We start from the raw sequence: 20,869 nt of genomic DNA, 5'->3' as shown, positions 1-20,869 counted from the left end.
TAGATTTATGAAAGAATTTAACGGACAATAATGTTTTAAAGAAAATGTTTGAAAGCAATATTAAGAGTGTTTGCATAGTTTTATTCTAGTACAAATTGTTTTATTTTTAGTTCTGTTGTTAGTGTAGGTAAAGGGTTTTATAGAAGCTTTGAAAACTATATTACTGGTTAGAAGAGACACCTATTATAGTTGTCATAAAACAGGTAGTGATTGAAAAATCAATTATAAAACTCCTATAAATTATAATCAAAACCATATGGCATTCGAATTGTTACTTGGGTTGGTTTCAGCAGACTTCGCAGCCGATTCATAGCGTACAGGATCATTGCATGGCTGGTACTACGATCCTACTGATAATAAGTATTCTTCCAGGTCGGGGTTCGGACATACGACAACTGGCTTGTAAGCCCAGCACCCTATGCATTGAATCGCCAACTCGGGTTTGTGAACTCTACGATCTTTATTCGTCAAACATTTTTTGCTACACTTGAGTTTCAATGAAATCTATAAAATCATTTTATCTGATACTCAATTCCATTATTCTCTGCAAAACAGTAGAAAAAAACTTACATTCTGTCATTTCTTTGATATAAATTGTTGAACCAAAAAAATTACATCAGCGTTACATAAATAGTTTGATTTAGCAGAATTTTTCGCGTCAACATGTACTAAAATAGCCTTATTAGATGTAGATGTACTAAACTAGTCTTATTAGATTTTCTCAGTGCATTGTATGAAGCGATGGAATGTAATAGCTTGTGCTTATGCACCCCTCGTATAAAAACTGACGTAAGAAGACATTGAACAGAGTTGCCAGGTCTAGAGATTTGTCTGTACAAATGCAGATTTCTAAAATAAGCTGGGGACATGCTTTAGTTGCAGACTTTTGAAAATCACATTTTTCACAGATATTCGTTAAAGTTAAAGACTTTTGGGATCACCCCGCGATCTTTTCTGTTTTTTCTCGTTCACTTAATCATTCTTTGTGGAGAATATGTGTCTGCAGATTGTTTTTTATTCGACGTTTTCAACCCGGTCTGAAAATATTTGAATTTTTCACCTGGCATCTCTGCTTCCGAATAAGAAGAACAGTAAATTTGCTTTCGTAGTGCTTGACTACTTGATAAGTGTTATGGATCTGGTGAAAAGTATTCAAAAACTGTTTACTATAGTTGATAAAACGCGTGAAATATGTTACATATGTTGAAGCTTATGTTATGAACATTTGACGTTCGGTGTTTTAAATAACTATAAATATTTATAATCTCCAGAAAAAGCTACATTTCCGGCAAGTAGAAGACATGTTTCTGTTTTTTTTTAGAGATGTTACTGTTTTCAGTCTTCTGGAAAAAGTCTCGTTCAAAATGGATGACAATTTGCAAATTTGTCAAATATTGGGCATTTACGTTTATTCATAGTTCGCTGAATTAATAATAAACGTGAAACAGTTGTTATTGAAGTGTTTATTATTTTCAGTACCTTCGAATAAATCAATTTGATTACAAAAAAAACATGTACATATAGGTGTTTTATAATTTTTTTATGTTTGCTGAGCATATATTTGAAAATAAGATAGGACAAATACATTCAGCATTGTAACCATTTCTAGAACGCAAAGGATATTTATTGAAATATTTAGATACAAATGTACATATATTAGCATATGTAAACAGATTGCCTGTATTCGTCAGTATTTTTGCGTTATAAGTGGACTTTTTTGTTGAATGTCATTTAATGAATATACTTTCGGTTTATAGTTGAAAGTTTATTGGCTAGCAGAGTAGTTTGAAATGAAAATAATGATTGTTATTGAAGAACTGTGCTTTTAAAATTATTTGAACGAGAAACTCGGATGCCTAAATTCAGGTAATTAATACGTAATAATTGTCATATTTTCAATGGGTTAAATAAAAAAAACATATATAATAATGTTATATTAAAATGTCCGAATTGGTAGTTCAGATTATAAGGTGATCTCGCAAGCCAGTTTTATGTTCGAAAGATTGGTGTTCGTAGCACTAGTCATTCGTTTGTCCTGAAGTCTGATGCGAACTTCACCACATGAAATGTCGTCATATTTATCGCTACTAAATGATTAAACCTATTTCAATTCACCTAGTGGTGTGGCGAAGCCTTTCTTGTAAACATTTTATAAGAATTCGATGAAAGTTTCATAATAGAGTTATTGACTATCTGTTTCCAGAACCGGAGACCGGTTAGTCATAGTCGGTCTATAAATAGCAGGGACTACATGTTCAAATAATTTCCCAATCTGTCTAAAAATATGGCGGTTAGACATTTTTAATATTCATTGACCTGTATTTTCAAAACTGGAAGCCAGATCCGAATGAAACTCAATAGCGGCCCTTACACGAGCATTAAAAATGTCAGTTTTAATGTATCTAAGTAATGATGTATTTCAAATTTGTTTGAAATCTCGTCATTACTGCACCATTACACGTTCATTAATAATTCAGTAATGACATTTTTAATGCTCGTGTAAGGGCCGCTAATCACATTCAATGGAATAATTATAATCAGTGGCGTATCTAGGGGAAGGAGAAGGGGGTACTCGCCCTAGGCGCAACGTTTTTAGTGTGCGGCAAACCAATCCTTGGGATCTTTTTTTTTTGCTCGTTCAAGGCAACATTCCGGAGATGTAGTTGAGCTCTTTTTTTTTGCTCGCTAAACCAACGATGGTGGTGGCAAATCTTATTTTGCTCCGGGCGCCAAATTTTCTTCCTCTTTTTATAAATATAAAAAATAAATATAGGATTCGCTCAAACTTCAGAAACATTTTTCGAGGCCCAGAGTCACGTGTCTCATATACCAATCGATTCAGTTTGACGAACTTAGCAAATGTTCGTGTGTGTTGTTAAAACAAGAGGTCGAGATCTTAGAGATGACTGGATTTACATCCAGCGTAGGTGATCCGAGATTCCACGCACTTCGCGCAACATGTCAACATGTATGTGTCGAAAAATAAAGCTGAGTTAGGGACATTTAGGATGTTGTCACGGATAGGGTTTCCAGATCAAACGGACAAGTTATCTAAGTTATCTTTCAATGGTTTATGCAGAATGACAGCTTTGGGTCCAGTAACTAAAACCACACCATCATTGACCAATTGTCATGATGTGCATTAGTTTACTAGACAACTGTCAATGTCTTTCATGTAAAAAATATAGAGAGTGCACTGAGACATGATCCTTGCCTGGAGATCTATGTAGTTAATTCTGAATGTTGTCAAATCGCCATATGAGAAATACATACGCTTTTCCGACTAAGGTTGTGCAAATAATTATTAATAACCTCTGGAAATCCATGCTGTTAGAGCTTGTGGAAACTGAATCAAAAGCTCCTTTTATGTCCAAAAATACAGATGTCATTTTTGTACTAACATGTGATTAGGACATGTTCTACGATAGGCCCTTGCGAATGTTGCAAAATATGATACTCTACTACTTTCATTTACACGATAATCGATGTACTCTTGTTGATGGAAAGCCAATCTACTGGATTGTGCACAATATACTTGAATTACATCTTTAAATCTCTAGTAGAAAGTATTATTTTTGAGCTTCCAAAAGGACCGATCGCACGATATACCTCAATCACATGTTAGTAATGATTTGTTATTTTTGAGTGAAACCAATTTGAATATCAGACGAAAGCAATGCAAGCCAAACTGAGTATCTGGCAAACAAATCATTCGGTGCAACAATAATTTGCTCAAGAAACTTTGAAAAATTTCAACAAGCGTCTTTTCTCTTATATTGATTTTAGAGCATCATTTAATATTTTTTATCAAATCTTATGAAATATTAACTGGTTCAGAAATGCATCTGCTACTAATACTACTACTACTACTACTACTACTACTAGTTCTACTACGACTAGTACTACTACTACTACTACTACTTCTACTACTACTACTACTAGTACTGCTACCCATTTCAAAACATTCATGTTGAAATTGTCGCGAACGTTATACATTAAAGCGGTTCTATTATCACTTTAAAAGGAACCCCATCCCGTGCGAGCTAGCATCTCCCAGAATCAATCGTGTAGCACGAAGGCCTTCTACTATTTTATTATTAATTTTGCCTAAAGTATGGCGTTTGCGTTCAGTACTAATCCTTGAGCGATGTGTTAACTCACGCATCTTGAACTTCCGGTCATCCAGATACATTTTATGTACTTTTGACCCATAGGAATCTTTGTTGAATTTGAGCGTTACCGCTTTACCGAATTATAAATGACCATTTCCATTAATACCTTAATGTTTACTGTATTCCATGTAAGTTTTTAGGTCGAACAATATCAATAATGTAGTTCGATTATGATTATTATGATAATAATAAGGTTGATTATAATGCTTATAACAATGTTCATTGTATTGTCTTCTTTTATTTCTAGATGATATCGAACAGAGGGTAAACTGTGTGAGCACTTCTATTGACGAATATAGTAACCAAAAATCCAAACAGTACTGCTTTCCATTAGGATAAGATGGCGTATTACAAACCAACCGACATTGATGGTTTCATAACCCAAATGGCAAAGGCAGACATGAGAATCAAAGCGCAACTAGCAGAAGATTTAGTACTGTATTTGAATGATGCTGAAAACTCAATCGAATGCGTAGATCTTGGTTTACTGGTAGATGGTTTGATTCCTTGGATGGTTGGCAGTCATTTTAAGGTAATACAAATAATACATTTTGTACGTATAACACGAAATGAATGTATATATATATATATATATATATATATATATATATATATATATATATATATATATATATATATATATATATATATATATATATATATATATATATATATATATATATATATATATATATATATATATATATATATATATATATATATATATATATATATATATATATATATATATATATATATATATATATATATATATATATATATATATATATATATATATATATATATATATATATATATATATATATATATATAATTTTTAAGTTACATTCAACATTAAACACCAAACTATTGCTGTTTCTTCTATTAATTATGTGCATTTCGATGGCGTCGGCCGATGTTATCCTCGTTGGTGCTTTTAGTTGATCAGGTGTCGATCCCTTAAGTTGCTGCTACGGTGAGTTTATTTGACTCATCGCATATCTACTTCCTCAATCGCAGCAGTCGATCGTTAGCTCGTTTGCAAGGATGGCTCTGCTAGTTTGATGTAAACAGGATAGCATTCGTGTAACGTCTCCTCCCATAAGTTTAAAGTTCCGAGGTACCATCTCTCTTGTGTGTAGGGAATCTTTGTTGTTGGCTCCATACGTGTTTTTTCGATCGCGTCAAGGGCATGTGAATAAACTTCCTTAATTGCTTGTGGTAGTTTGGGGGTACTTTTACGCCTATGGAAATAGAGCAAAATTGATAATAATGCAACGAGTGAGGTAACTGTGAATACATTTTTTTATGTTCAGCTGATATGTCTACTCGATATTTGATTTATATTTGTCGATTTCTAGCTTGCTTCTTAGAAGTAAAATAGTCGGAGAAGAAAAAAAAGTCTGATTGGCCCACGTTATCTTCGTTTCGTTTGAATGTAAAATCGAGATTGCATTTTTTAATGTAGTTTATACATTTTCTGATATATTACCATGCATAATATCGAAAAAGAGGAACAGTTAGAGCAAACCTGAAAAGTTAGTGTTAGAAGACCAAACATTTCGATATCTCTTCTAGATAATTGAAGTAATAATCGTTTGTACCGCTTCAGACATAGAAGACTATATAGGAAAGCAGGGTCAAGACCAAACCGGATATAATACGAAGTTCCCCAAAGTTACACTAACGAAGATATTAAAAATAGAGAAAAGTTGGTAGAATTATGAAATACCGCTATGATACAGACGCGCGGCCCAATGATTGACGGATGACGGAAGCACATTACCTGCCCAAGTGTCAAATTCCTTGATGGATTTGCAATAGCAGATACTCATATCTTTTGTTGTAAATCGGTTGCCGCAAATGAATCTGTCGTTTGGGTTACAAGCTATCCTATCATTTCGATAAAAAGGGAACTTATCATTTTGATGATTCCAACAACGTTGCTAGTGTTCATTTGGGCAGCATAAACTAGTCCGTCTGGTATGCAAAGTGTTGAGCCAGCAAACCCCCACCCTCGGCCAAAAGTAGCCTATAAAGAGAAAAACATTGGGCCGTATGAATACAATGGAGTAAAGTCTGTTGTTTGTAGCATCTTCTCAAAAACAAAATCCACAGAGTATAATGCGTTTTGGTATGAATAAAAAAACAAGTTCGAACATGTAGTTATGCTACTATCGAATTTGAGCATTTCATCAGGAATCAGAACAAATTGGCGCGTTCCCCTTGATATTTGGAGATTTGTAGTTATGCTACTATCGAATTTGAGCATTTACTCCATGCCGTAGCGCAACGGAGCCGGAAAAGTTGGAATAAGTATGTACAAAGCAAGAAACGTATTTACTGCTGCAAGAATGCCACTTTGTTTATTTTTTCTACTTCACTTTATCAGCAAACACACAACTAGCAACCTCTAGAGCTAACGAAAAATTGTAGTGAACACTACAGTTTGTAGCATGTTCGAAAGTTATTGTGTAGAAAAGTCTCTGTTTTAGACAGGAACGTGATTCACATGTAGCATTTACTACCGAAATTCAAGCATGCTACGTTTTATTCAGACGGCCCATTGTTTTTTTTTCAATTAAAGGTATGATTCCCGAGAACATAATTTCAAAGTCGTAGATACTGTTTTTTAAATTTATATGTTAAGCACATAAACTCTGAAGCGCATTTTCTCGACGTCCGTTCACATGATAAAAAAACTACTGATCCAATCGACTCGAATCGGAAGATCGGACAACTCGTGTCGATCCTCGATTGTTTTTCACCACATTTGTGCTACCTATGGCCATCTTCAAGAGTAGCTGCGCCAAGCTACTCTTCCGCTGGTAGTGCTATTGCCAACTGCTGCGCATAATCTTGTGCTACTGCAGCTCGAAGATGCTCCTATTATCAATTCAACCTCTAACGCATCGAAGCGAAACATTGCTAGAGCTATTTTCGTGGCGGATTTGTTACAATCTCGAACTGATTGCTCTGAATTGTTACACAAACTGAACCTAGTTATCATCTCATCCATTTCTCAGAATTCAATCTGTTCGCACCAATTACGACTATAACCAACCGTTTTCCAGTATGTTTCGTCTATTTAATCGATGTCCACAAAAAAGCCTTGGTATTACATTAGTGTAGTGGAATTTGACCTTCTGTTTCAACAGACTTCGCAGTCGATTCAAAGTGTACAGAACCATTGCATGGCTGGTGCTACAATCCTACTGACACTACGAATCCTTCCAGGTCGGTCGACTGAACTTAGGTCTGTAGGGGTGTGAGCAAACCCGATGTAAAACAAAAGTTCGGTTCTAAATTGGCTTCAAACGGTTAGACATTGGTTAAGGTGGAAACTGAATTGGGGTTTGCATCAAGCGAAAACGACATCATTAACATCAATTTTACATCTACTCATGAATACAAACTTTATTGGGTTTGATTGTATTCTAAACCAAATCCGTTAAAGATTATCTTTATTTAGTTGTAATATTGTTGTTATTGAGCTAACCATGCAACTTTTGATGAAAGCTCCGGAAACCCACAGTGTTATATACTCTTCCACTCATTTCAGCGAGATCGGGAAATGTCTGTGTTTGTGATTTTCGGAGATGGCTGAACCGATTTCAACAATTTTAGGCTCGTTACTATTGAATTGTGGGTTATGTTCGAAAATTTTATGACTGACATTAACTGGCCTTTCAATTTGATCCGACGTTAGTGAGAAATGGTCTCCTTCTCAAACATATCTTTCGCCGACTACATTCGAGGCATCCGGAAACAGTGAAGTCGAATTGAATGTACTTACACATCAATTAACAAAACTCTGAAAACATGAATAATATTGGACTGATCACATAACCACTCTGCGAACTAAGCAAACTGAATCAAATAAGACTCTCAAAAATCAATTCTATCAGCAATTGCATGATTTCCTTCTTTCTGATTTCTTTATATGAGAAACACAAATATTTCTGCAATCTAATAATATTTTTGGTATAAGAAAAATACTTCATCAATATCGGCGGCAAATTACCAGAAAGTTTCTGGTATATAAATGATATTAATAATAATACTTCAACAACAGCGAAGAATAAAGGCAATGTGTTGCGCTTACTGTTGTTCGATACAGCTGTTAACTATCGCGGTAAATTACTATTTTCAACCGCAGCGAAGTACATTTTTGTGGTACTGTAAACACGAAAAATGAAGCTGCAAAATGTAGAGAGGTAGAAAACCTACTTCAAGTGGCTGAAATTTCTTCACGCTTTACTACTTTTACACACCGACTATACTAGAATTATGTCTTGGATACAGCAGCGCGGTACAGTAGAAATAATAAATGTAAATGTAGGTGAACAAACTATGAATTAGGTTACATGAAACCAAAATTTTTACAATTGTATGTTTTGTTAATTGATAGCCAAGTATAGTCTTTTCTTCTATTCCGAATCCTGGTTAAAAATTGGTGTAATACTATTATATTGTACTCTTCGTTCAGAATATTAAAATAGTATTGTTATCATACAAGTTATTTGTTGCATTTCACAACTTATTCTTATTTCTTTAGTAAACAAGAAACAGGTGCACTGTTTGTAAGAAAGAAAAACTAATAAACATTTATTGTATTCAATTGCAGATCGCACAACGTGCTCTAGAAGCTTTTACCGAGCTTATCGTACGTCTTGGACAAGATTTTAGCGCTTACACTACTACAATTCTACCACATGTAGTAGATCGTCTTGGAGATAGTCGTGACACAGTTCGAGAGAAAGCACAACTGCTATTGCACAAATTGATGGAGTGTAGAGTTGTTCCTCCTCAATCATTATTAGATAAGCTTATTGTTTGCTTCAAGCATAAAAATGGAAAAGTTCGTGAAGAATTTTTGCAAACAATTATAAATGCATTGAACGAATATGGAACTCAGTCTCTGTCTGTGAAACCCTTTATTCAACCCATTGTAGTACTGTTAGGTGATCCAACACCAACTGTACGAGATGCAGCAATTCAAACTCTGGTGGAAATATACAAGCATGTTGGAGATAAATTGAGAATTGATCTTCGTAAGAAGGATGTTCCACCTACTAAATTAATGATTCTTGAGCAAAAGTTTGACGAAACTAGAAATGATGGTTTACTATTACCTTCCGCGATGAATTCAGCTGTCACTAGTGATGATGTTGATGTCGCTGTAGTAACAAGGCCAACAAAATTGGTAAAACGAACACCCTCTGCTACCCCTCGTAAACCTTTATTCGAAACGCAAGGCTCAGGAGATTTACTCGCAGCTGGATCAGTATCGGGAGAAATATTCGAAAATTCATTCGAGAGCGTTCCACAGTTAACTATTTTCTCTCAACGAGATATGGATGAACACATGAAATCAATCAACACATTAATAGGAGATAAAAATGTAGACTGGGAGAAACGAGTTGAGGCACTGAAAAAAATCCGTTCTTTATTGATGATCCAAGTCCAAAATTCACCTACATTCACACAGCAGCTGAAAGATTTATCAATAGCATTCCTGGATATTTTGAAGGAACTCAGATCGCAAGTTATCCGTGAAGCTTGTATCACACTTGCATACATGAGTAAAACATTAAAAAACCGTATTGATCAATTTACTATATATATTTTACAAGAACTGATCAATCTAATCCAAAATGCTGCTAAAGTTATATCATCTGCAGGAACTATTGCTCTTAAATATGTTATAAAATACACTCATGCTCCAAAGTTGATACCTATTATTACGCAGAATCTGATGCAGTCAAAGTCTAAGGACATTCGAAGTACGCTATGTGAAGTTATGATCCTTTTGTTTGAAGAATGGCCTACAAAAGCTCTAGAGAGGAATAGTCTTCTTTTAAGAGATGCGTTGCGCAAAGGAATTGCAGACGCGGACAGTGATGCTCGTAGGCACAGCCGATGGTAAACATGATAATTAAATTGCAATTCAACAAGTATATGTTTTTGCTCATTCTAGTGCATTTTGGAGTTTTAGGCGACACTTTCCCGATCTTGCAGATGCCCTATATTCTTCATTAGATCCAGCAACACAGAGGACTTTGGAGAAAGATCGTGACATCATTTCTACCAATGGTACCAACTCATTGAGTGTTAGTTTACGTGGAAGCAATAGTAGCTTAAATTCTGTCTCTGGTGGGGTGATAAGTATGTGTTTTATTCTTATCGATCTATTTGATGATTAAGTTGATTGTTTGTGTTCATAATCTATGTCTTGTAATATTGAACTGTGGGATTCTTTTAAATGTTGTATATGTACAACCTTCAGCTTAACCATCTCGAAAATTATTAAAACATCAATTCACCAACGCGTCATTTTTCTCCTAACTACTTAAATACCTCAGAACGCAGACAATCTTCGGGACTCAGAAGTCCGGCATCTGCACAACCTCCAGGTAATTTTGATAGTACTAGCATAAAATTCGTCGTTTTAATAGCAGCTACATAATGTATTTTTAATGTAATATACTTTAACGATTTTAAAAAATTGGGAACAAATTATTCTCGATCCAGACATTTTTTTTCAAGTACACGATTCCTTTTCAAAAAAATCACAAAGCGTAGACATAAAGAAACTATTCGACGTTTTTTATATAAACATTGTTTTGATAATGAAAACCCTATTCAAAATCACCTCGTGGTATAATGATGCCTTTTTCATACCAGTATCGGAGATGAGCAAAGTGAGTGATACAAATTCTTACAAATGCTTACAGAATCTTATATAATTGTATTGTATATTATTTATTTATACCCGGTTTTAACCTATCGTGGTCGTTCACCGGGTGTCTTATAAAATTCATATTTGATAAAAATTTGCACATAATTTTCTCGGAGCTGGCTGAATCGGTTTTCGTAAATTTAAATTTGAATAAAATGACGTATCACATCACATTATCATTGAAATTTGGTTAAGATCTGGTTTCTGGTGTAAATATTAGAAGACGATGGGCACGATTTAAAAAAAAAAGTGTAATTACAGTGCTGTTTACTATTTCAAGTATGTTCAACCAATTGCCTATCAGTCACATTAGTTTTCGATATCCGATTCCAGTATTGTTAAAAATCTTCCATATCGGTTTGACTGTTTGTGGATGTCTCAGTGAAATATCATCTGAGCAATGTAGTATAAAGTACAGTAAAGACTAAAGATAAATCGATATGTGTTTATTTTAGGGTTTTCTGATGATTTCCAGTACTCCTAGAATCCGGTAGTACCGAAGTCGCCATTTTCAACCAGCAACTGAAAAGACCTACGAATAGTTTTGAGCTCAGTTTCGATTTTGTCGTAAAAACGACTTACTTTACTATGGGGTGCCTTTTCAAAATTTACCCTGTACAAGAATGGGCAGAACTTTATCGCGAATATCTCTTGATGTGCTTAACCCAATAACATAATTTATTCTACAAGCAATCGAAAATATGATCAGGAATTTGTGAATCAATTTTCAACAGCTTGAGATAACCATAAATAATTGAAAAACAACGTTTTTAAACTTTTGGAAGAAATGAGGAAATTTCATCACGCTTGCTTGCCTTTTTCGCACCCGGACGTCGGTTTTGAGCACATATCAGTACCGATTATCTACTGGGCGAGTATAAAAGGTAAATTTTGATTGAAAATCGTTCATTTCTTCTAGTGCTTTTGACGGAACTGGATGTCGAGGTGAAGTTTTCCCACCATCATCAGTAAAAACTTCTATTAGCTTTGTGTAATTTTTGCTGTGCAAAATTCGCAACAGTGTTTAATATCGTGTATATCCAAACTGTTGTATATTTTATAGGATTGCATAATTTGGCCCCTCTGAATGCCAGAAATTAATCCGGTACTGCACTTTGATAGTTTCTTTCACTGTAATTTTCAAATCTAAAATAACATAATCGACATCAAAATACTGCATGTTTCTATTTTGAACCATAATTGTATAACCAAAGAACTATGCGAAATTTTCCTTCACTATACTGTATACGGCCCATTTTTCAACCAGTTGTATTTTGTAGTAGAATTTTCCGCTGATTTGCTATATAACATGCATAGCACCGAATAGATTATCAGAATAGAATCAGAATAGATTCGAACTCAACTCTCATTCCATCACGAACGCCTTCATAAAAGTTTTTTTAGAACCACCATTATTTTATCATAAATAATTATGCTGGTTATTTCGTAATAGGGTAAGGACTCCCTATTTCATTTCATTTGTAAGGACGTTACCTTAAAAACCTGATTCAGCCACCAAAATCACTTCGATTTTTCCATATTTCTGTTTAATTCGCCTCGCTCCACATTGCGAATTGATTCACATTCCTTGGAAATTAAAATAATAATTAATAAATCAGCTAAAAACACTTCTGATATGTTCACTACTGTGCTCCTAATTTCATCTCAAAGGTTTTATATTCATACTATCCTTGGTCCTTTATTCTTCCCATAAATTAGCAATGGCGACAGCAATCAAAACCAAAATATTGCACTCTCAGGTTCAAAATGTCAGAATTTTCGTTAAAAAGGGCCTAATGCCAACTATGACACAACACACGATATTTTAAAAAACAGTTAGGAATAATTTCGATCTTTAAAATTTGTTGGATCGTTTCTATTACCTTTTGTGTCAAATTTAAAATTTTACTCTGCAGTTAATTTGGAGAACTTAAAAAAAAAACAAAAAGGAATTGTTATTATTTAGGCATTAGCCCTTCTTAAAACAAAACGTAGAATCAGAGATGCCATTCATACAGATTTATCTGTATTGTATAGATTTTTGCGTTCGCGTTCGTTAAATCAGATTAGAGATTTTCTAAATTTAATACAGATTTGTAAAGGTTCATAGAAAGTGAGAAGTAAAACGTTATTTATTAGTATTTGATTGCAGTACTTCCTTAAAATCAACGGACAAATCACATGTTAAAATGGAAATCTTTTGTGCAAATGTTTGATGATGAACACTGATAAACTTTTATATTAAAATTTAGAACCAATTTGAATTTGATTCATTTTATTAGTGAAAACAGATAGAGCAGATACATATTTTCTATGAAAATATCTGGCATCTCTGTGCACAGCCGATGGAACACACACACACTCAACAGTGTTATGGCGACGTATAGCGGAAAAAACCAGTGCTAACAGATTTGCCACAATTATTTTTATTTGTATTTAACACGATCTATTTGGTAATATTAGAATCCGAAACAGTTTTATTTATATATAAATATCAATTATATAATTAAACTAATGTCACGGATACCAAAAAATACTTGTTGATGATAATTTAAAGAAGAAAAAATAAATTTTTTTATTTAACATTATGAGAAAACTCGGCAACTTTGCGATACGAAATGAGATGAAAACAAAGCGCAGTCAAGTGAATTAAGTGCAAATTTTCATCTCATATTTTTCATTGCTTTTATTGCTTATCAGGAAATTTCAGAAGTCTTTAATCGTTGAATAAACACGTGAAAAGTTAACATCACTAACTATAAAGTCATCCAACATTGAATAGTTGTGTAATTATGTGAAATAGTGATCATGTTTTGAGACGAATCGATTAGTAAATATACAGAAACATGATGAATTGTAAAACTTCAGACGAAATTGGTTCCTAAATCAAAGAGTGAGTTTATTTTAAATGAAAAAAGCGATCGTTGAAAGTTTTTTAACTATTTTTTTTCAATTGGAAAGTGTGGCAAAACCTAAAAAAACAACGTTCCACAGTTTTGTTCAGGTACGTTTAAAGATATGATTGATGTTCAAAGTTATGAGATGAAGGAATGAGATGGATATTGGAGCTGAGATGAAATAAGGAGCCCTTACCCTATTTAATTGTATGTCAGAATGTTCAATGTAACTAATCTGTACTTCAGTTTAGCTGTATCCTTTCAAATTCTAGAAGTGAAAAAGGGGAAAGCTTGCATAATTCAAACAATCGATCAACTAATTGATATTCGGAAGTATAAAGAGGGAGTGTCAGTTTTATTCGTATTCACGACATCCATTTATGTCTCGGACATTACACACCGATACATTTTGTTTTCGAGCCCAGTTAAGATTTTATCTTTCGTTCATTGCAGCGTCACTTTTGATGACGGTTTGAAAGTTTTAACATATATCTCTGTATTTTTGTGAACAAAAAGCTGATCCCGATAATCACCCTCATTCTTGTTTACGTCCGTATCCGCAATACGACGAACGGGTACTTTCGAACGAATACGAATAAGCCATTCTTGTTTTCACTCGAATGAATTCGAATGCGACTCGTTTGCCACAAAATATTCAAATATCAGTAAACTTCTTAAAATAAATGCTAAGCCTTGATGTAATCAGTCCAATTCATGTGATTAACCATATGCGAAACGCTAGAATGTATGCCATTTTAGTTTCAAACGAAACGTGTATTCGAACATCATTCGTACGAACGAAATGTCCCATTCCCGTTTACGGACGAATAGACGAAATACCGTGGTTTCGATTCGTCAGTTTAATGTTGCGAATCAACCATTCGAACACATTGAAAAAAGTTTAACCGATCTCTAACAAAATTATTTTCGAATCTAAAGGTGTTTTCTAATCAAATCATAAATTTGTGTTTTGCATAAATCATTTAGAAAGCATAGCCGTATAGTAAAATGCTGTTTTTTGTGGGGAGCCTTTGAATATATGCGAGGTTCAAAGTTTTTACGCATCAATTTTGCATCTATTAAGTACTTTATGGAAAATACGCCATGGGTAAACATGCTTTATTTTATATTAAATGCATGATTTTACCAATGAAATAAATATGTAGGCTATCGAAAACATGACAAAATTGCAAGAAAAATGCAACATATTTTTCGCAGATACTACTGATCGGACTGCTATTTCAAATGCTTTTTTTTACTTTGCACGAAGTTTAATTTGAAAATTTCATTTACCGACTGGAATAAAATTGGTCCTGAGTACGATATTTATTTATTATGTAGCATTCGTCACTTCCTTGATGCTTGGAATCTTCCTTAAAAAACTACCTGCGCCACCGATCCTTCTTTTGCACAGGAATCGCGTACGTACACGTTCGAGTGAAAATAAGAATGGCTTGTTCGCATTCGTTCGAAAGCATGTGTTCGTCGTATGGTCGATACGTACGTAAGCAAACATGATGATACAAAATCAGTGAAAAAAACAAGTCAAATAACAAATGATATCAAAGATTTTTATTTACAACTCAAATCTGTACCAGAACTGATAATTTAAAGTTAGATGGGCGTTGTTTTTATGCATGTACGATGTTTAAAAGTGTGATTGATTCGAACGTAAACGGGAATACGAATTTGCTATACTTTCGAACGTATCGCATACGGCCGTAAACAAGAATGAGGGTGAATGTTGAAGAATTCAAGCATTCATTTGAATCCAAGCATGTGAAAACCATCTCTGAGCACTCATATTGAAAATCAAATACATGATCGATAAAAATATTTGAACTATTTTAAGGTTTATTCAACTATATGCTTAACTAAAGTAATACATAGTTTTTCACTACTGCAGTATATTTTACCTGAAATATAATGGCCTTTGTTATAATATTAAAACTTACTACAATCTTAATACAATCTGAATGTCTGCTTTTAATTTAAATCATATTTATAACATAATGAGGTATAAATACCAAGATCAGATATAATTTTAAAAGATTCCTGTTAAGCTTTGTCGATCCTGTAGGTTCAAATGAAAGGTCTTGTATTCCTATATGGAATTTCTGACTTTCATCCGGATGACTTTTAATTAAGGTATTACAGAGTAAAGAGTGTTGAAACTGCACATAGGATCAGAAAGTTTTTATAGCATAATGACCTTAAGGTTAAAACCTCTAGAATCGGAACAAAAAATGCTAGGTGGGTAATGTCAGAGACATAACTGGATTTCGTGAATACGAATAAAATTGGCACGCTTCCTTCACACTTCCGAATATCAGATAGTTGCTCGATTGTGTGAATTGTGCAAGCATTCCCCTTCTTCACTACTAGAATTTGGAACGATGCACTTGCACTAAAGATGAGCTTACACTGCGAGAGAGCGTTACTGTCGTAAGTTAATGTGTTAGTGACGGCGCAAACTTTTTCAACTTCCATTTTGATAAATCTGATGTTTTTGGAAGGAAAAGGAAAAAAATATATTAATTCCTAATGATGATCTGTGGGACTGAGAAGTGCCTTGAATTCAACAGGATCTGCATTTATACATAAGTGAGATGGCTGTCCACTAGGTAAACTCTTCCGAAATCTGACTAGGAATTCATTGCGATTTCCAGTTGCATTCCAAAGAAGATGAAACAATTCATTCCGGGCAGAATCAGGCTCAAGAAATGATGCGAAAAAGTGAAATATAGTCTTTTATATCGATGCAGCAGCAGATATTTTGTTCTCGTACTCAAAACGCGTTCTGGTTGGTTGGTGCTGACATGAGTCGAATCAGACTGGTTTTCCAATAGTGTACTATTAAAACACTTTAATGTTGTTGAAATACACGTGCAAGTTTCGCATTTCGAACCTATTGGTAATTAGATTATATAAATCCTTCTGCAGATCACTGAGCTTTGAGCTTTCAGAATACGAGAAAGGCAAACATGCGTCATGAGTTTTCTTCTTTGATACTCGTTGATAGCAAACATTTCAGAAATACAGTTTAATTTTGAATAACTTGATCAATTTAATTTGTTTTTTTTTTTGTCGTGAATACGACTTACTTTACTATGGGGCGCCTTTTCAAAATTTACCCTCTGAGAGAGTGATAAGTTTTTGATCGTGAATATCTTCTGGTGTATCTAATGAATCAACATAATTCTTGCAACATGCCATCGGAAATATGATCACAATTTTATGATAAAATTTTCAGTTGTGTGACATAATCTTAAATAGTTCAAAATTAAACTTTTCTTAAATGTTTGGTACAAACGAGTGTCAAAGAGGATAATTCATATGGCGCGTTTGCCTTTCTCGTATTTTGGAAGCTCATAGCTCAGTGATCTGTAGAAGGATTTATATAATCTAACTACCAATAGAATCGAAAATTTTCAACTTGAACGTGTATTGCAACAACATTGAAGTTTTTCAATAGTATACTATTGAAAAACCTGTTTGATTTAACCCATGACAGCACCAGCCAATCAGAACGCGAGATGTCTGCATCTATACAAGAGCATCCATATAAAAGTTGAGTGCTTCATATTTCCTACCATTTGCTGAGCATCTGTTCCCGAAACAAGACACACGAGAGCAACATCGTGGACCTGTCGTCTCACTGTTTCCCGTTCTGCGTACAGGAAAGGAATTCTGAAAGGCAGCCGAAAATTCCAGCAAATTCAAATAGCACTTTTAAGTGCTAAAAATAATCATAAAGAATTAGTTGAATTTTATCGCTTTCCTACCATTTTCCGAGCAACTGTTGCCGAAACAAGGCACACACGAGAAGTTAAATTAATTTGCACCGTCACTAACACATTCAATTACGAACGGCAATGCGAAAGAGGAAGTGATGATGTTGAATACATCTTTATACTAGTACACAAATATGCCGTGCGAAAGAGTTGCCACGTACAGATCAATATGTATTTTTTTTTGTTGTGAATTCTTTAGTATGGGGCGCTTTTTGATCATGATATCTAACACATTCAATTACGACAGGACAGTAACGCTGTCTCGCAATACGAAACAGAAAATTTTGATTTAGAAACATCTTTATACTAGTATACTTTATACAAATTATTAGAACAAATGTTTTCACTTGATTTGCGCATTCTACTTTCTAGGCGTATCAGAACTGGCTAAATTTAAAGCAATCCTAAATATTTCTTTATCAGTTATGTGGTCGTCCTGAAAAGGACGGGGTTTTCAACTCCTCGTCGTTACGGATGGACAGCTGCAGATGGCGAGGGATGATTTTCGTTTTCTTGTTGTCGCGGGCAGCATTACCAGCCAATTCCAACACTTCGGCAGCCAAGTACTCCATCACTGTCGCCAGATAGACCGGTGCACCGGCACCGACACGCTCTGCGTAGTTTCCCTTCCGGAGCAGACGATGGAGATTTTGCCAACTGGGAACTGCAGACCAGCACGGTTCGAGCGGGACTTTGCCTTGCCCTTAATTGTTCCTCCTGTGTGCGTGTTTCCGCGTGAAAATTCCACAAGAAGCTGTTAACCGTTAGACAGCCAGTTCAGTATTACTGACTGCCGCACTACTAACTCTCTCTTTTATATCGTCTCACTGTTTCCCGTTCTGTGAAGGGGAGGTCCGTACACCGCTACCAGTATAAATTGAAATGTGATGTGAGAAATAGCGTCATTTGAGTTAAAGCAGCTACTCTGTACGTACGAGACACCGTCAGAACGATGGCACCGTAAACAGGTAGAAAAGCAGATTTGTACCGTCACTAACACATTCAATTACGAACGACAATGCGAAAGCGAATGTTGAACACATTTTTATACTAGTATGGGACCGTGTAAAAATATGCCATGCGAAACAGGGTTGCCATATAAACAGGTTAATCTCTTTTATTATTATTATTATTATGATTATTATTTTTATTATTATTATTATTATTATTATTATTATTACTATCATTATTATTATTAGAATAACTCTTGCATACCGAAGATCGTCGATACATTTCAGACCAGCCCATTGCAATTGTCTCGTACTGAAATTTCGAGAAGAATCAGATATCTTCGAACTTTGTAGCATCAATAAAAATAAACTACAAATTTGTCGTACCTAGCCTGCTATATTAGCAAATTATAAAAGAATTGTTTCAAGTTTGGAATATATAGTTGTAGAATAGTAGCTGTTTAATGTAACTAATCTGTATTTTCATGTAGGTGCATCGTTTCAAACTCTATTAGTGAAAAAGAGGAAAGCTTGCACAATTCATACAATCAATCAACTAACTGATATTCGGAAAAGTGATGGGAGCGTATCAGTTTTTTCGTATTCACGACATCCAGTTATGTCTCTGACATTACCCACCCACCTTTTTTTAATTTGAATTGTGTCATAAAATTATGATCATATTTCCGATAGTGACTAACAAAAATGATGTTGATACGTTAGATGTAACAAGAGATATTTACGATCGAAAACTGATCACTCTCAGAGAGTAAATTTTTAAAAAGCGTCCCATAGTAAAGTAAAACGTAATCACGACAAAAAATTCCATAATACCTTTACTCAGGTGCTGACTCAGATAGGCCTTAGAAAAACTTCGTAACATATATAGCTTCAAAAACTAAGCGACTATTTTATGTATTTTATTTCTTACTAGCTGAACTACCCGCAAAACGATTCAAAAATTTATCCTGCCTATCGACATACTCTGAATGTAGAGAAGCACGGCAACCCGATGAATCAATACTTTCATACTTCATATTGCGCACGGGCAGTGTCCCATCTCAGAGCACGGCATTCTCGTCAAATCGGGTCAGTTTTATGTTTTTCTTAAATCCGATCATTTTTTTCTTACACTTCCAATGTTTGTTGACAATGGTTAATCGCCACTATCGAGTATATAAAACAAAAGATAAAATCATAAAGGACAAAAACACATATGTGGTTTTTGAGATACCATGTGGGCACTACCATAAATCAAATGTTGGAGAGACCAGTCAATTTGTATATAAACGAATCGAACAACATAAGTAAAACGTTAGAACAAAAAATATTTATGGAACTGGTTTAACCCCACACAGTGTTGAAAATGGTTATATCTTTAATTTCGATGAAACAAAAATCCTACAAAAAATCACAAACAGTAACACAAGACTGACAGCAGAAACTTTCCACATTAAATTTAGAGGAGACGAAAATGTAACAAACATACACTTACCTTACCTAACAGCTATAGGCCTGGGGTGTCCTTTGCTGTATCAAGCATACGTCTCCACATAGCTGTTGCAATTCGTGATTCATACGCCGTCTCCACATTCCGTCTTCCATCTGCACTCCGCCATAGATGGTCCTCAGTACCTTTCTTTCGAAAACACTGGGCGCGTTGGTCCTCTGCCAACATAGTCCAGGTCTCGTGGCCATAGAGAACAACCGGTCTAATGAGCGTTTCGCGTTTTTTTTTTGATTCTCTTCAGGTGTCATTATCGGCGGTCACCAGTGAGCCCAAATACACGAACTCGTCAAAGCAAAGTCTTGGCATTACATTCCTGTGGTGGAATTTGGCCTTTCTGTTTCAACAGACTTCGCAGCCGATTCTTAGTGAACAGAATCATTGCATGGCTAGTACTATGGATCCTACTGACACTAAGAATCCTTCCAGGTCGGGGCTCGAACATACGACAACTGGCTTGTAAGACCAGCGTCCTATGCATTGAACCGCCAACCCGGGACAATTTTTTTGTTCAAGTGTTAATAATTTGGTTCTATTTGATCATTTATATGATTGAAAAAAAAAGTTGAAAAAATGTTTTTCTGAAAACTATAGTGAAATGAAAAATGTCGACAATTTTTTTTTTATACAATCATGCTATTCTATAACAAATATACATATTTGAATGAAACAGATCACAGATAATGCAATAAACTTATTGTAGAAAAATTGCAATTTTCTTGGTTTAAAAAGTACGGGTGTGTAATGTCAGAGACATAACTGGATGTCGTGAATACGAATACTGACACTCTTTCTTTATACTTCCGA

The 20,869-nt window shown here is 34.6% G+C and overlaps 1 protein-coding gene and 1 long non-coding RNA gene across 5 annotated transcripts in view; one reads left to right on the top strand and one right to left on the bottom strand.

Moving 5' to 3' along the window:
- Window positions 1-1,060: 1,060 nt before the first annotated feature.
- Window positions 1,061-20,869, top strand: part of LOC131439629 (CLIP-associating protein) — a 37,672-nt gene continuing 17,863 nt past the window's right edge. Inside the window, exons 1-6 of one of the 4 annotated variants that reach the window (XM_058610879.1) lie at window positions 1,061-1,148; window positions 1,758-1,866; window positions 4,420-4,704; window positions 8,800-10,097; window positions 10,153-10,340; window positions 10,538-10,588. In XM_058610879.1, coding sequence (XP_058466862.1) covers window positions 4,513-4,704; window positions 8,800-10,097; window positions 10,153-10,340; window positions 10,538-10,588 — 1,729 coding nt within the window. In that variant the 5' untranslated portion in view covers window positions 1,061-1,148; window positions 1,758-1,866; window positions 4,420-4,512. Of the gene's footprint in view, window positions 1,289-1,757; window positions 1,867-4,419; window positions 4,705-8,799; window positions 10,098-10,152; window positions 10,341-10,537; window positions 10,589-20,869 lie in introns of all 4 variants that reach the window. The other 3 variants (XM_058610882.1, XM_058610883.1, XM_058610880.1) reach the window with 3 other exon arrangements.
- Window positions 5,021-7,034, bottom strand: LOC131439630 (uncharacterized). Its single transcript, XR_009231156.1, has 3 exons — window positions 6,955-7,034; window positions 5,959-6,204; window positions 5,021-5,416 (listed from the first exon to the last, which is right to left on the bottom strand). It is a non-coding gene; the product is annotated as an uncharacterized LOC131439630 (long non-coding RNA).

This window comes from Malaya genurostris, chromosome 3 (genome assembly GCF_030247185.1).
Source record: "Malaya genurostris strain Urasoe2022 chromosome 3, Malgen_1.1, whole genome shotgun sequence".
NCBI lineage: Eukaryota > Metazoa > Arthropoda > Insecta > Diptera > Culicidae > Malaya > Malaya genurostris.
The sequence above is the reverse complement of the archived record's forward strand: the minus strand, read 5'-3'. Positions and strand labels throughout refer to the sequence as shown.